At 46.8% G+C, this 14,834-nt stretch overlaps 2 protein-coding genes across 2 annotated transcripts in view; one reads left to right on the top strand and one right to left on the bottom strand.

Annotated features, from left to right (window-relative positions):
- The window catches only part of LOC122154118 (fasciculation and elongation protein zeta-1-like), a 5,721-nt gene extending 362 nt beyond the window's left edge, over positions 1-5,359 (top strand). The window contains exons 2-6 of the mRNA XM_042800386.1: positions 1,425-1,697; positions 2,732-2,812; positions 3,214-3,289; positions 3,867-3,932; positions 5,186-5,359. Of these exons, the coding sequence (XP_042656320.1) occupies positions 1,425-1,697; positions 2,732-2,812; positions 3,214-3,289; positions 3,867-3,932; positions 5,186-5,202 (513 nt within the window). The 3' untranslated portion in view covers positions 5,203-5,359. The remainder of the gene's footprint in view (positions 1-1,424; positions 1,698-2,731; positions 2,813-3,213; positions 3,290-3,866; positions 3,933-5,185) is intronic.
- Positions 5,360-8,078: 2,719 nt separating this feature from the next.
- Positions 8,079-14,834, bottom strand: part of LOC122154132 (homeobox protein PKNOX2-like) — an 89,002-nt gene continuing 82,246 nt past the window's right edge. The window contains 7 exon segments of the mRNA XM_042800686.1: positions 8,079-8,131; positions 8,134-8,325; positions 9,159-9,337; positions 9,742-9,818; positions 11,611-11,730; positions 13,609-13,706; positions 13,792-13,924. Of these exon segments, the coding sequence (XP_042656620.1) occupies positions 8,079-8,131; positions 8,134-8,325; positions 9,159-9,337; positions 9,742-9,818; positions 11,611-11,730; positions 13,609-13,706; positions 13,792-13,924 (852 nt within the window).

The raw sequence follows: 14,834 nt of genomic DNA on the forward strand, positions 1-14,834 counted from the left end.
TTTGCTAGTTGCACCAGACGTTTCATGTATTGCACTGTGCACTACACTTACTGCACAAGGAGTTTAATTATTCCGTTCTGCACTGCCCTTACTGCGCTGGGCTTATTGCACTGGGCATTTCATTTAATGCACTGTGCATTGCCCTTCCTGACCCAGACATTTAATTTACTGCACTGAGCATTGCACTTACTTCACTGGGTGTTTCATTATTGCACTGTGTATTTCACTGATTGCACCAGACATTTCATTTATTGCACTGTGTATTTTAGTGATTGCACCAGGCATTTTGTATTTTGCACTGTGCATTGCACTTATTGCACCGGGTGTTTCATTTATTGCACTGGGCACTGGCACTCGTTGCTCTGGGCATTTCGTTTGTTGCAGTGTGTATTTTGCTAGTTGCACCAGACGTTTCATGTATTGCACTGTGCACTACACTTACTGCACAAGGAGTTTAATTTATTCCGTTCTGCACTGCCCTTATTGCACTGGGCTTATTGCACTGGGCATTTCATTTAATGCACTGTGCATTGCCCTTCCTGACCAGACATTTAATTTACTGCACTGAGCATTGCACTTACTTCACTGGGCGTTTCATTTATTGCACTGTGTATTTCACTGATTGCACCAGACATTTCGTATATTGCACTGTGCATTGCACTGATTGCACCAGGCATTTTGTATTTTGCACTGTGCATTGCACTTATTGCACCGGGTGTTTCATTTATTGCACTGGGCACTGGCACTCGTTGCTCTGGGCATTTTGTTTATTGCAGTGTGTATTTTGCTAGTTGCACCAGACGTTTCATGTATTGCACTGTGCACTACACTTACTGCACAAGGAGTTTAATTTATTCCGTTCTGCACTGCCCTTACTGCGCTGGGCTTATTGCACTGGCATTTCATTTAATGCACTGTGCATTGCCCTTCCTGACCCAGACATTTAATTTACTGCACTGAGCATTGCACTTCCTTCACTGGGCGTTTCATTTATTGCACTGTGTATTTCACTGATTGCACCAGACATTTCATTTATTGCACTGTGTGTTTCAGTGATTGCACCAGACATTTCATTTATTGCACTGTGTGTTTCAGTGATTGCACCAGACATTTCGTATATTGCACTGTGCATTGCACTTATGGCACCAGGCATTTTGTATTTTGCACTGTGCATTGCATTTATTGCACCGGGTGTTTCATTTATTGCACTGGGCACTGGCACTCGTTGCTCTGGGCAATTCGTTGTTGCAGTGTGTATTTTGCTAGTTGCACCAGACGTTTCACGTATTGCACTGTGCGCTGCACTTACTACCCCGGCCGTTTCATTTGCACTGATTGCACCGAGCGTTTCACCAGTTGCGCTGGGCACCCCCTCACTGCCCCGCGCACGGTGACGGTGGCCCCCGCACCGGTTGGTAACGCAGGGCTGGGGCAGCTGTCGGCGCGGGAGCTGGCGGCGGCGGCGGGGCGAGCGGAAGGCGGCGAGCCGGGCGCTGTCGGCGGAGCTGGTGGCCCAGCTGGCGCGGCGAGACGAGCTGGCGTTCGAGAAGGAGGTGAAGACGGCGTTCATTGGGGCGCTGCTGGCGGTGCAGGGGGAGCAGCGGGAGCAGCGGGAGGCTGCCCGTCGCCGCCGTCGCGACAGGGGGCTGAGCCTGCAAGGGGGGCGCCCCGAACGCGGGAACCACATGCCCCGGAAGGTGGGGGGTGCTGTGGGGCAGGAGGACGTGGGACGGGGGGGGATAAGAGATGCGGGGATTGTGGGACCGGGGGGACACGGGGCGAGGAGATCTGGGATGGATTGGGGGGGGGGGGGACATGGGATATGGGACAGGGATGTGGGAACATGGGGCAGGGGATGGGGGGGACAGGTTGGGTGATGAGACGACGTGGAACGGGGATGTGGGGACAGGGGGAGGTGGGGATGAGGGGTGGAGACACGTGGGGTGGGAATGTGGGGAGGGGGGACACGGGGCGAGGAGGTCTGGGATGGGGGGGGGGGGGGGACATGGGATATGGGACAGGGATGTGGGAACATGGGGCAGGGGGATGTGGGGGGACAGGTTGGGTGATGAGACGACGTGGAACGGGGATGTGGGGACAGGGGGAGGTGGGGATGAGGGGTGGAGACACGTGGGTGGGAATGTGGGGAGGGGGGACACGGGGCGAGGAGGTCTGGGATGGGGGGGGGGGACATGGGACAGGGATGTGGGAACATGGGGCAGGGGATGTGGGGGGACAGGTTGGGTGATGAGACGATGGAACGTGGGGGATGGGGACAGGGGGAGGTGGGGATGAGGGGTGGAGACACATGGGGTGGGAATGTGGGGACGGGGGACACGGGGCGAGAAGATGGGGGGACGTGGACAAGGCATGGAGGGCAGGAGAGTGGGGGGGTGACGGGTTCAGTGACAGGACAGGGCAGAGAGACGTAGAACAGGGGGACACGGGGGGGGTTGTGGGGACAGAGGGGCACAGAGCAAGGAGATGTGGGGTGGGGAATGGGATGGAGGGATATGGGGACAGGAGAGGGGATGAGGCAAAGGGACATGGGGACAGGAGAATGGGGGGACGTGGGTGTGGGTGGCTGGGAAACAGGGGGACACGGGGTCAGAGGGAGGGGGGGGGATATGGGAAAGGGGGGATGCAAGTCAGGGAGCCGTTGGTGCCAAGGGAGGTGCGTGGGTGATGCCCGTGTCCCTGGGAGGTGATGGGGTGACGCGTGTGTCCCCAGCGATTCAGCATGGAGGGCATCTCCAGCATCCTGCACTCGGGCCTGCGCCAGACCTTCGGCACCGCTGCCAACGAGAAGCAGGTGCCCTTTTCCTCTTTTTCCCTCCAAAATTGCCCGAATCTGTCCCCTTTCACCACCACCTCTGCACACCCCGTTCTCCTGCATCCCCCAAACCCCTTTCAAAATATTTTTTAAGTTTGCAGCCCCGTTCTGTCCCCTACACCCCCGAATCCATCTTGCAAAAATCATGTTTTTCACCCTAAGAAATCCTCACTAAGCAGGGCTTTGCATTTGGGTGGGTTTTGCAGCATACAGTTAATTCCGTATGCCCCCAAATACCTGCAGATTAAATGCAATCGCAGGAAAATTGGAGACATACTCTACATTTGCATTAATTTGAGTTGATTTGTAGCAAGGCATTGCAAAAAATAGGCAATTTTGTCCCATGTGGGTGTTTTTGGGGGTGGTTTTTTTTTTTGCAGTACCTGAACACAGTGATTCCCTATGAGAAGAAGGGGTCACCGCCCTCTGTTGAGGACCTGCAGATGCTCACCAACAGTAAGTATTTGTTCAAGCTGGTTTTGGGGTAGAGTCGGACATTTTGCATTGCCGCAGAATGGCAGATTTGGAACACAAATGCACATTTTGCATTGCTGCAGCAGCTGCAATTTGGCTGCATCAATGCAATGCAGCCAGTTTGGGGTGCAAAACCCTTTTTTTTTTTTTTTTTTTTTTGGATTGTTGCAGCAGGGGCAATTTGAGATGCTACCATGTATGTTGCATCGTTGTAATAAAAGCCATTTCAGCGGGGAGAAAGACCCGTTTTGCAGCATGGCAGCACAGCTGGTTTGGGGTGCGATCACGCATTTTGCATCACTGCAGCACAGCTGATTTGCAGCAACCCCTCCCTATTTTTGCATCCTACACCAACACCAATTTGAGGGTAAAAGAGTAAAACACACATTCTGCATTGCCACAGATAGGTTGATTGGAGGTGAAAGTGCTTTTTTTTGGATTTCTTGGGCCTTGTGCATAGGGGGAGACTCTGGCAGTGTCTCTGTAGGGCTGGTTTTGGGTGGAAAAGGGACATTTCGGGGGCAGTGGGGCCAGGCTCACAGTTCCATTCCCCTCACAGTCCTGTTTGCCATGAAGGAGGGGAACGAGAAGGTGCCCACACTGCTCACGGACTACATCCTCAAAGGTATCTGCTCGCATCATGCATCCCCCGTGCACCCTTGTGCATCCTTCATGCAGCTCCTGGACAGCCCTGGCGCTTCTTTGCATCCACCACGGATCCTTCCCGCACCCCTGTGCATCTCCCTTGCATCTTGTGTGCCTCCATCCTGCCTCTCCATTCATCCTTTACACATCTCTTGTGCATCCAGGTGAACACTAGGTACATCCGTGCATCCCTTAGGCATCCTTCATACATGTCCGTGCATCCTTTCTGCATCCTTGTGCATCTCCCTTGCATCCTTCCTGCACCTCCCGTGCATCCTTCTGCATCTCCCTTCCATCTTGGATGCATCCCTTGCCCGCTCCTCGTGCATTTCCATATATCCCTTGTGCATCTCCTGTGCATCCGTCGTGCATCTTTTGTGCAGGCCTCATGCATCCTCACTCACTTTCATAGGTCACTGTGCATCTTCCATGCACTCCCTTGCACTGTTACGTGACCCATCTGCTTCCTTCATGTAGCCTTACAAATCCCTTTTACCCCTTGTGTGCCATCGTGCATCCCTCCTATGCATCCCCATTCATCCTTCATGCATCTCCTGGGCACCCCTCCTGCATCCCTCACAGCTCTTGTCCATCTCATGCAGCCTCCTACATCCTTGTGCATCCCTCGTGCACCCATCGTGCACGCCTCGTGTGTTCCTTGTGCGTCATTTCCATGTTCCTCCTGCATTCTCTCTGCATCCCATTTGCAGCCACTGGGCAGCCTCCTGCAGCATTCACGTATGCTTGTGCATCCTTGTGCACCCACATGCACGCTCACACATCCTTTCTGCATGCTCATGAATCCTCGTGCATACGTGCACACTCACACACCCTTGCACCCCCCGTGCATCCTGTGCACAGTCGTGTATCCTCATGCAACCCCCCACACACCTTCGTGCATCGTGCATCCTTGCACACCCATGTATATCCCAGTGTGTGCTTGTGCACTCTTGCACATCCCCAGCGGAAGCCTGTGCATCATTGTGCGCTCTCGTGGATACCCATGCACACTTGTGCATCTCTGTGCACACTCCTGCATCATCATGCATCCTTATGTACCCCTATGCACGCTTGTGCATCCTTGCACACCCTTGTGCATCTTTGTATGTGCTCATGTACCATCACGCAACCTCCTGCATCCCCGTGCGCACTCGTGCATCGTCGTGCACCCATGTGCAACCCCACACATCCCTGGTGCACACCAGTGCACACCCATCACCTCTCTCTTTGCAGTGCTCTGCCCAACCTGATGCAGCGCTGCCCTCGTGCCCCCCCCCCCCCAACTCGGCACCCCCCTGAAAATGGGGCCAAACCTGAGGAAAAAGGGTTGCCTACGCCCCTCCCCTCTCTCTGCACTCCCTCCACCTTTGCACAGCTGGGAAATAAATAATTCGTTTCATTAAATAAGCAACTGGCCTCCGTGTCTTCATCCCCACTGCTTGCAACATTGTTTTGAAAATTTTCAATAGAAAAATGCACTTTTGTGGCAAAAAAAAAGGCAAGGATTTTGCTGTGATGCTAATGAATATTCAGAATTTTATAAAATATGCAGATTTCTGGCTAACGAGCTGCTGAGTGCTCAGCTGGCTGCAGCGCCGCAGGCAGCCGCCACAATTGGAGGAGCAAAATTCAGCTGTAAATTCTATTTTGAGGGGATTTTTCCCATTTTTAGCTTCTCGATAGCCCCATTTTCTGCTAAAAATTGTGCAAAAATCACCTTTCTGTTCCAGATCAACTCATTAATTAGAAGGGAATGGGGGGGAGAGGGGGGGGCGCTTCCATTTTGGGGAGAATTTTTAGGATTTGTCATTCATTTGGGGGACAGTCCCTAATTTGGGGGTCATGGTTCATTATCAGAGAGTGTCATCCATGTTGGGGGCAAATTCAGTCATTTAGGGGGAGGTTACTTATTTGGGGGAGATTTACTCATTTTTGGAGTGTTGCTTGCTTTTGGGGATAGTCACTCATTTTTTGGGCGAATGAGTAGTTTGGGAGAGCATCTTTTTGCAGGGCTGTCATTAATTTTAGGGAGTATTGCTCATTTTAGGGGAGAATTGCTCATTTGGGGGGAAACCTTTTGGAGAGCATCGTGGTTTTGAGACGATCAATCATTTTTGGGGCACTGCTTCAAAAAAATTACCCATTCTGGAGAAGAGACACTAATTTTGGGGACCGTTGCTTGTATTTGGAAAGCATCCCTGATTTGGGGGAATATTGTTCATTTTGAGGAAATACTTTTTTTGGGGAAACACTTCAGTTTTGGGGAGCATAATGTTTTGGGGAAGCATCACTCATTTTGGAAGATCACTCATTTTTGGGGGGGATTTCCCGTCTTGGGTAACGTCATTGTGTTTTGGGGAACATCCCTTATTTTTTGAGAATGTAACTCATTTTGGGGTGAACACTGTGTAACGTTTTGTGGGTATATCACACGTTTTGAGGGAGCATCATTCATTTGGGGGTAAAATCACATTGGAGCTCATTTTGGTGGAGGGGCATCACTTATTTTTGGAGGAGCATCGCTTTTGGAAGTTTAAATCCTATTTGTGCCACATCACTCAATTGCAGATTTGGGTCAGTTACCCCTTTTGGGGCTGATTTGCCTGTTTGATAGGAGTTTTGCCCATTTTGGGGGGTTATTTACCCATATTAGGGCTTCTCCGCTCACAGGAGGAAGCTGCCAATAAAATACAGCTGCAAAACCTCATCTCGTAGCACTTTATAATAAATGGCCATGAATTAAAACTAAATTACAATGAATCCTTTATGAAATTACAGATTACATTCACACCAGATCAGTATCGAAAAATAGGCTTTTCTGCCCATTGCATCACTTTTTGTTTGTTTTTGTTTTTTTTTTTTCCCCCGGCTGCTGGGTTTTTTTTTTGTTGTTTTTTTGTTTTTCCTGAACTCTTCAAGAGTCAAAAAACAATGACAAAACCAGCAAAAAGCTGCTAAAAAAATTAATCCTTCTTACAGAAACCTGCATTTAGAGGAGGAACCTGCAGAAGAAAATTCCTTTATTATTTTTGCCCTGCATCACCCAGGTTTGCTTTTGCAATTCTCCTTGCGCCACATTTTAAGGTGAAATTTGCCCTTTTGCTAGAATTTTAAAAAACCCAAAATGCGTTGTTGTTTTGCGGAACTGCCCTCTCCCGTGGCTCCTTTGGGGTAAAACTCCACCAGTTTCCCACACAGGTGGACAGTATCAGGGAGAAACCATCTTTCCATTAACAATATTGAATTTCCTTCCACCTGGGCAAATCTTGCAGGTCACCATTCAATTTTGGGTGAAGATCTGCATTTTTTTAAACCCTTTTTTTTTCTGACTCGGTGCCAAAGCACCTTGCAAGTCTCACTCCTGGCAGCCTTTGCCCCAACTCTGCGTCTAGTCTCAGCCCTTAAGGATGAGGATGGGGTGATTTTTTTTTCCAGATTCGGCTGGGTTTTAGCACATAAATTAAAGGATTTGAGGGAATTTCCTCCCTTTTCCAGAAAGTTGCATCCAGAGTCACCAAACGGCCACTGCATCGGGGCCAAAACGGGCAATATGGTGGGTCAAGAGCGCCAAACCCTCCTCAGATCCGACCTCAGGCGGAATTTGCAGTCGCCAATTTTTTTTTTTCCCCTGCGTGCCGATATTTATGCCTGTGAATCATCTTTTCTGGGGAAAAAACGAAAAACATCAGTCCTGGGGTTGGTTTGTTGGTTTGTTTTTTTTTTTTTTTGCACCAAGAAATCCAAGTGATGGACGCAGTAGCCCACAGTGAAAACCTGCTGTTGCCCAACAGCATCCGAGCATCACATGGGGACAGCAGCTTCCCCTAAGAATGCTTTTTCTTACCAAAAATGAAGGGAAAAAGGGAAAAATAAAAATAAAACCTGAAAAAAAAAAAAAAAAAAACAACAATCTGGCCACAATATGTGCCTTGTAAACATGTGTCCTTCACTTCCACACACAGACGTGGTGGTCCCCGTGCTCCTGTGGGCAGCCAGGGCACCCGCCAGTGCGTCCAATTTGCTTTTTTGTCACTAATTTTGTTTTTGTCCTTGCCTTTTTTCTTGGCATTTTGGGGGTCATTTTGTTTCCGGTGCTGTCAATGGTTTGGGGAGGGTGCAGGAGGAGTTATTCCAGTGAGTCACTGTGGTCCAAGCCAAGGTCGGTGCCAGGCGCTGCGGAAGACCACCAGGCTCTTCCTCCAGCTCTTCCTCCTCTTCTTCCTCCTCCTCCATCTCGTCCTCATCCTCCTCATCATCCTCTTCTTCCTCAGTGCCGTCAAGGGAGTCGTCGTGAGCCGCCAGCATGGCCTGCTGCATGGCCATGGTGGCCGTGGCTGACGAGAGGGGTTGCAGGTTGTCCATGCTGAGTGACCCTGAAATTTAAAAAAATTATAGAAATCAGGACTTCTCAGTTAATATAAAGAGGACAAAAAAAAATGCATAAACCAGGAATAACCCAAGTGAAAAGCTGTACCTAGACAGAGCACCCTGCAGGGTGTCCCACCTGTCCCAGGCCCTCCCCAAGGTCCAACCCTTAATTTTTTTAGCTAACATATCTACAGTAGGTAACAAGAAACCTTCATTTTTGAGCAAGCAGGTGCCCAGATGGGTTTGGCAGATCTCTTCATCTTCTCTTAATTTCCACTTTCCCTTCTGTTCATCTGCTCTCATCTAGTCCATTCTCATGTCTGCCCTTGTCACCTTCTCTTCATCTTCTCCTCTTCATCATCTGTTCTCTCTTCACCTTCTCATCTTGTCTCATCTGTTCATCTGTTTATCTTCTTTCTTCTCATCTTCATCATCTCTATTCTCTTCATTTTCATCATCTGTTCTCTCTTCATCTTCTCTTCATCTTCTTTCTTCCCATCTTGTCTCATCTTTTCCTAATCTTTTCATCTTTTTTTCATCTCTTCTCCTCTTCCCATCTCCCCCTCCACTCTATCCCAGGACTGCAGGTGATATCTCAAGTGATGCCCCATAGCGAGTGATCCTTGAGGGCTGTTCCTAAGCCAGGGAGATGGCAGTGTCCCACTGTCAGTGCCCTTGTGATGGCCAACTGGAAGGACCTTCTTGCATGGGCCACCTTGTCAACATGTTTTTTCCCCACAGGGGGATAAAGGGGTCTAGAAATCCATAATTAGGCCATAATTTAATGCATGGCCACCCCATCCGGGAAGGGCAAGGGGCTGTCAGGGCTTGTCCTTACCATCAGGATTTGTCCCTGAATTGCCACCCTGCTGCTGCAGGACCCCAGCGGCGATGGAGTTGGGCCAGAACCGCTGAGTGGGCCGGTGCTGAGATTTGATTTTCTTGGCTTTGGGGGCTGGGTCCGGGTTGCTGGCGTCAAGCATTGGTTGCAGGATGCGCCGTCGGGCATTTATGAACCTTGCCAGGTAAGAGAGAAACGATTCGAGTAAATAAGAGTTATTAACATCAATTTTGAGTTAAAACAACAGACATTGTAACAGTTCAATAAGTTACAATATAAAACCCTTTCAAAAGTGGCTGCGTGGTCCAAAAAGCTGGGGGGTTCTACCCTATTTTATTTGTCTGTGGCATTGCATTAATTTTTCCAGCTGAGTTGGAGGTTGCTACATATGGAATTTGCCAGGAGAGGGCACTAGGACACTGCAAATGAAAGCCAACAATTAAACACACAGGCACCCATGTCCCAGAAATAGGCCCTAACCACCCAAGTTACCACCGAAACAGCATTATATAGCGCCAAAATAGCGTGAAAAAATTTCTAAAGCCAGCAACATGACTGCATGGGCCACCGATGCACTCACCAGTTGTTGACTTGCAAGAGGGTCAGGTTGGTTTGGGCAGCAATTTGCCTCTTCTCGTCCTCTGTGGGATAGGGGTGCTAGAAATAAAGAGAGATGTGGCAGCAAAATTACATCCCTGTGTGCAAAACAGCACCCTCAAATGAAAAATAAAAAGAAAACCCCCATTTTTTTCATTTTCCCATGCCAAATTTGGTGGGCTCCTGCATTTGCAAGATGCAAGGCTTAACGGTGGCATCCAAGAGCATCCTGGTGTCCTTAGGGCTTTTCCAAGGCTTTCCATCAAATGCTTTTCCTTGAAGGAAAATTGTATTTTCTTCTTTTTTTTTTTAGCGATTTTCTAATAATGGTTGTTGGTAAAGGTGGGATTTGGGCTTCAAAACTCACTGTCACCCACAATGCTCCTTGTCAGATTCATCAATGAAACACCCCAAAACATCTGCACTGGGAGACTACCAGTGCTCAAAGCTTCAACAACCTGCTCCCAACCGTGCTAAAATCCTTTCCAACCCCAGAAATTACATTATCAAACCAGCCCCGTGTCTCATTTTTCAGACCCCCCAAGCCAGCACCAGTGTTGATTCACATAACTTGTTTTCCAGCTGTTTGCCCCCAAAATAGTGTGATTTCCTTGACAAAACCACCCAAAGTCATGGCATGCAGGAGACTCCCATCCTACTGGGGTCTCAGGGATGCCAAAGTGGTTAGAAATGGCTCTTTTTTTGGCAAAAGCGTCACCATTTTTGGCACAATATTTCCAGCATTCCTTCCTTCTGCTGGTGCTACAAAACTTCCAATAAAATGATGAACATCAATGCTACTAGGTTAAAACCCACATCATCTATGATGCCAGATGGAGAAATCCCATGAGGAAGCCCAAGCATCTTCTGACCATGAGGACCAGACTGAGAGCAAAGGTCCAACCATCCAGTAGAAGAACAATTTCATTTATTTTTTTCAATCCAGTTTTGGAAATCTCAAACTGGGGGGGGTTCTCTTGGCACCTGGTAGAAAATGGCTCCTCAACTGCTGGTCTTCTAAATCCTTTTTCTGCTTGCAAATCTGCAGTTCAGCCCTCCAAAAGCATGGGAGATTCACAGCGCAGATTGGGATGGCGGCCCAACACAGTGATACTTTTGTCCTCAACGCAATAAATCCAAAATTTCCTATTAAAAAAAAGCTGGAAAGTTCCCAACCAGCTGCTGCTCCATGTCCTGGGTCATGTTTTACTCCAAGTTGCTCCTCGGAGCTGCTATTTTCTGTCTTGCTGTTATCTGTGGGTCTTCCAACTTCCAGGAGACCCTCATGCAACTCTGCAAGTAGTTTCCAAGTGATTTCTTTGCCAAAAGGCTTTTTTTTTTTTTAGCTTTTTGCCCTTCTCCCAGCCCTGCTGGTGGAAGAGCAATCTCCCTGAGTGAAAATATCCTAGTTGCATCCTCTGAGCTCCCTCTGTCTGCCTACATCTTCAACCCTGAAAATGGGGTCATTTTGTAATTCTGTATTTCAACTGACTGCTGATGTGTCACAACATTACCTGCAGGGCAGCTTTCACACCCCAGCTTGCTGGAAAACAGTATTTTGGAGCTGTTCACTGGAAAAAAGCACTCCATCACCCATCCACAGTAATTTATGGAAGTCCCCCTCTGGTTTTGTTTGCTTCTTCATGCATGAAGGGAGTATTTTTGCCACCTGCAGTGAAAACGGTCATCCCCAAAATACTCCCAAAATAAAACCAAAGCCACCTTGTGCCTCTGAATGTGATTTCAAACAAACCACCATCTCGAGCTGTTCAGTTTTGGGGCTTTTTTGCGTTTTTTTTGTTTGTTTGTTTTTTCCAGCTTTTCAGGGTGTTTTGGTGGCTGCGGTGCTCACCATGAGATGCTGGAAGAGCCATGAGCGCATGATGTTGGTGGCATGTTTGGGCAGGACTCCCCGCTTGTTCTTGGACTTCTTGTCCTCACCATCGAGGAGGGAGGTGAGATCCAGGTTCACCTGCCGGGGGAGAGGAACGGGGAGAGAATTGGCTGAACACAGCGATGGACAACCCAAAAAAACCAAGCAAAAACCAACCCCAAAAATTAACAAAACCAATCCAAAACGGGCATGGGGCAAGTGCAAAAAAACAAGCACTTGCAGAGAGCATTCAAACCCCCTTTTCTCCCCCAAAAAAATGTGCATTAAGTCCACATTTTGCCCAGGATCTGTATTTAATATCTCAGGGGTTTTGCCATTGTTTTATAAGGGGCAATGAGCATTGTCTCCCTGCTGTGGCACCGGCACAGTTGGGGACCGTGGCGGTGATGCCACGACCATTTTTGATGGTCAACTAAGGAAAAAAACGCTTTCACCTTAAAAAACAACAACAAAAATCCAAAATTATGACTTTCTAAACTGGAGGTTAAAACTCTGCCACTCATTAACCCCTTGCAAACCTGCATTCCTCACCCAGATGATTCTCACTACGAGGTGAAACATGCCCACTGGGTGAAAATTTGTTCTTTTTTCCCCTCAAAATGCAAAATAAATCTCTTGCTGCAAGAGAAGTTTTAATGAGGATGTGAGAACTGAACTGAAATCTCAGCACTTGAGTTAAAAAGAGATTTTTTTTTTTTTTTTATTTTCCCCAGCTCTTCATCAAAACACTTCTCCTGGATGAATTAAACATCAGGCCAGCAGGTCCCTGCAATTCCCCTGGGCTCCAGCTGAATAAATCATGCCAGCGGCATGGGGAGAGCATCCAGAGGTGCTTGTCCAGGGCTCTGTCCCTGCCCCGATATTCCCTGCTTGCATGTTTTCTCCACCACAGATTGTTTTGCTGCAAGATTTAAGCCCATGTCAGAGAGACATTAAAGAAAGAAATTTGAAAAAGCATTGCACAGGCAATAAAACCTGCCAGGCAGGTGCCAGCTTTTCTTTTTTTTTTTTTTTTTTTTTTTAAAAAAAAAGCCTCCTGCAATTAAATTGGGTCTTTTCAGAAAAAAAAAAAAAAAAAAAAAAAAAAAAAATTGTGTGGGGTGATTTTTGCTGTTCTGCCCCTGGGAAGCATCAGAGCAGAAATCAGTGGGTTTTTGAGTAAATTCCTGGGGAATGGGGATTTGGAAGAGATCAGGTGCAATGCAGCCAACAGGTTGCAAGTTGTCCTAATAAATCCATTCTACCCCAAATGGTCACTTTGTTGCAAGAATGCAGCCATGCAGGGAAACCCCACATAGTTAATTACAAGGACCAAAAAAAGGAATAAAACCAGAGCAAATGGCTAAAAAATATCCCAAAATCCATAAAGTAAGGAAAAAACATGAGCCTTTCCCACAAGCGCTGCGATTGCCATACCAGACAGGCAACACCAGTGATCCCAGATCCATAATACAATCGCAATATTTTCCATATGCATATAAAAATAAAATGCATATGTAAAAATAAATTTATATATTAAAATATAAATTCTTTTTATAAATAAAGTCTATAAATGTATTTATAGATATATTTATATATAAATATATTTTCAATATTCTCTATAATATAAAAACAAATTTTTATATATATTTTTGTTTATATGTGAATAGCACATATGTGCTTATATAATATTTTATATAATATTATTTTAAAGTATATATTATCATATCATATACTATATTATAATATTATAGTGTTGTAATAGGGTTATATTCTATAGTAAAGGAATAATATAAGCATTGCTATAATTTGTTAGGTACCCCAAAGGTGCCCGGCAGATGGGTTTAATCAATGTTTCTTCCTAGTTTAAAATTTAGGATACTCCAAGGGTTGAATTTACGGAGAAATTGAGGCTTTTGCTTGCTGCAGCAGTGCAAAATGTTGCATAAAACAGAAATTTGAGGTGTGAAGTCTTACCTGGGCACTGGGGATCTGCAGGGCACCAGGGGCGATGGCTTGGGCGAGGACCTGGCCCTGCGATGTCACCATCGTCACTGGCTGGTACAAGGCTCCACCTATGAAAAAAAAAAAAAAAAAAAAAGCTCGTGGGGGGTACCAAACCCCCAAACTTCTACGCCAGCCTGCCCCGTTGGTCCCTACCTGGCACGGCGGGTGAGCCGCTGCCAGCGCTCATGGCCAAGTTGCCCGGGGGTAGCGCGGCCGTCGGCACCGCAATGCCCGGTGGCGGGTTGGAGGCGGGCGGCAGGGCGGCGGGCGAGCTCTGCAGTATCTCCTGGGGAAAAAAAAAAAAAAAAATTACTAAAAACGCGACTTTTCACACACGGTGGGAGCATGCAAGGTCCCCCCCAATAAATTCGCCCTGTTCCTTCTTTTTTTTTTTTTTTTTTTTTTTTTTTTTCCCCTAGGCGGTTCAAAATGCAAAACTGCAGAAAAAGGGATTTTTTTCAGTTTGTTGCAATTGAAAAAAAAAAAAAGGAAAACCAAGGATTTACAATTTGCAAAGCTCCCACTTAGTGTCTTCCCCAATCCTGGCTTCTTTGTGCAGCCACTATTTTCTATAAGGAAAAAAGAGAGGGGAAAAAAAAAAAAAAAAAGAGCATGATAGACAAGAAGGAATTTCTTTAATATCCTTCTTTCTATAAACTTCTATTTTTTTGGTGCTTTGACTAGAACTGGTTGATGCAGCATTTGCTAAAAGTCAGGGCAAGCACCACAGTTTCACCTTGCCAGAATACTAGTAAAATAATGAAATTAACATTAATATAACCCCATCTGACATCATTCATTTCATCTTTAAGCTAACTTCTTGCAAAAATGGGGATTTTTTTAGCCAAAAGCTGTAATCTTATTATCGGCCCCAGCTCAGGAGCAGCTCTTGCATGTGAACAGCAATTGGAAAAAGCCCAAACTGAATGATTATTTGAGTATATAATGTAACATTTTGAGAAGGGAAGGATGCCACAACTGAGGATATGGGGGAATGCAGGGAGATGTACCACAACCTGCCAGATGGGCAGGATTTTGCAAATAATATTTATAAAATTATAATTTTGAAATAAGCCCAAGATAACTGTATATCTCTAATTCACCCAGCTGTAGTGGAAATAAAACTGCACTCGTTTCTTGCAATAAAAATATTTTTCCCCCTTTTCAACCTTTTTCCTGCATCACTTCCCTGGTGT

The sequence above is a fragment of the Tyto alba genome, unplaced genomic scaffold, assembly GCF_018691265.1.
Source record: "Tyto alba isolate M040663 unplaced genomic scaffold, T.alba_DEE_v4.0 Super-Scaffold_32, whole genome shotgun sequence".
NCBI classification, from domain to species: domain Eukaryota; kingdom Metazoa; phylum Chordata; class Aves; order Strigiformes; family Tytonidae; genus Tyto; species Tyto alba.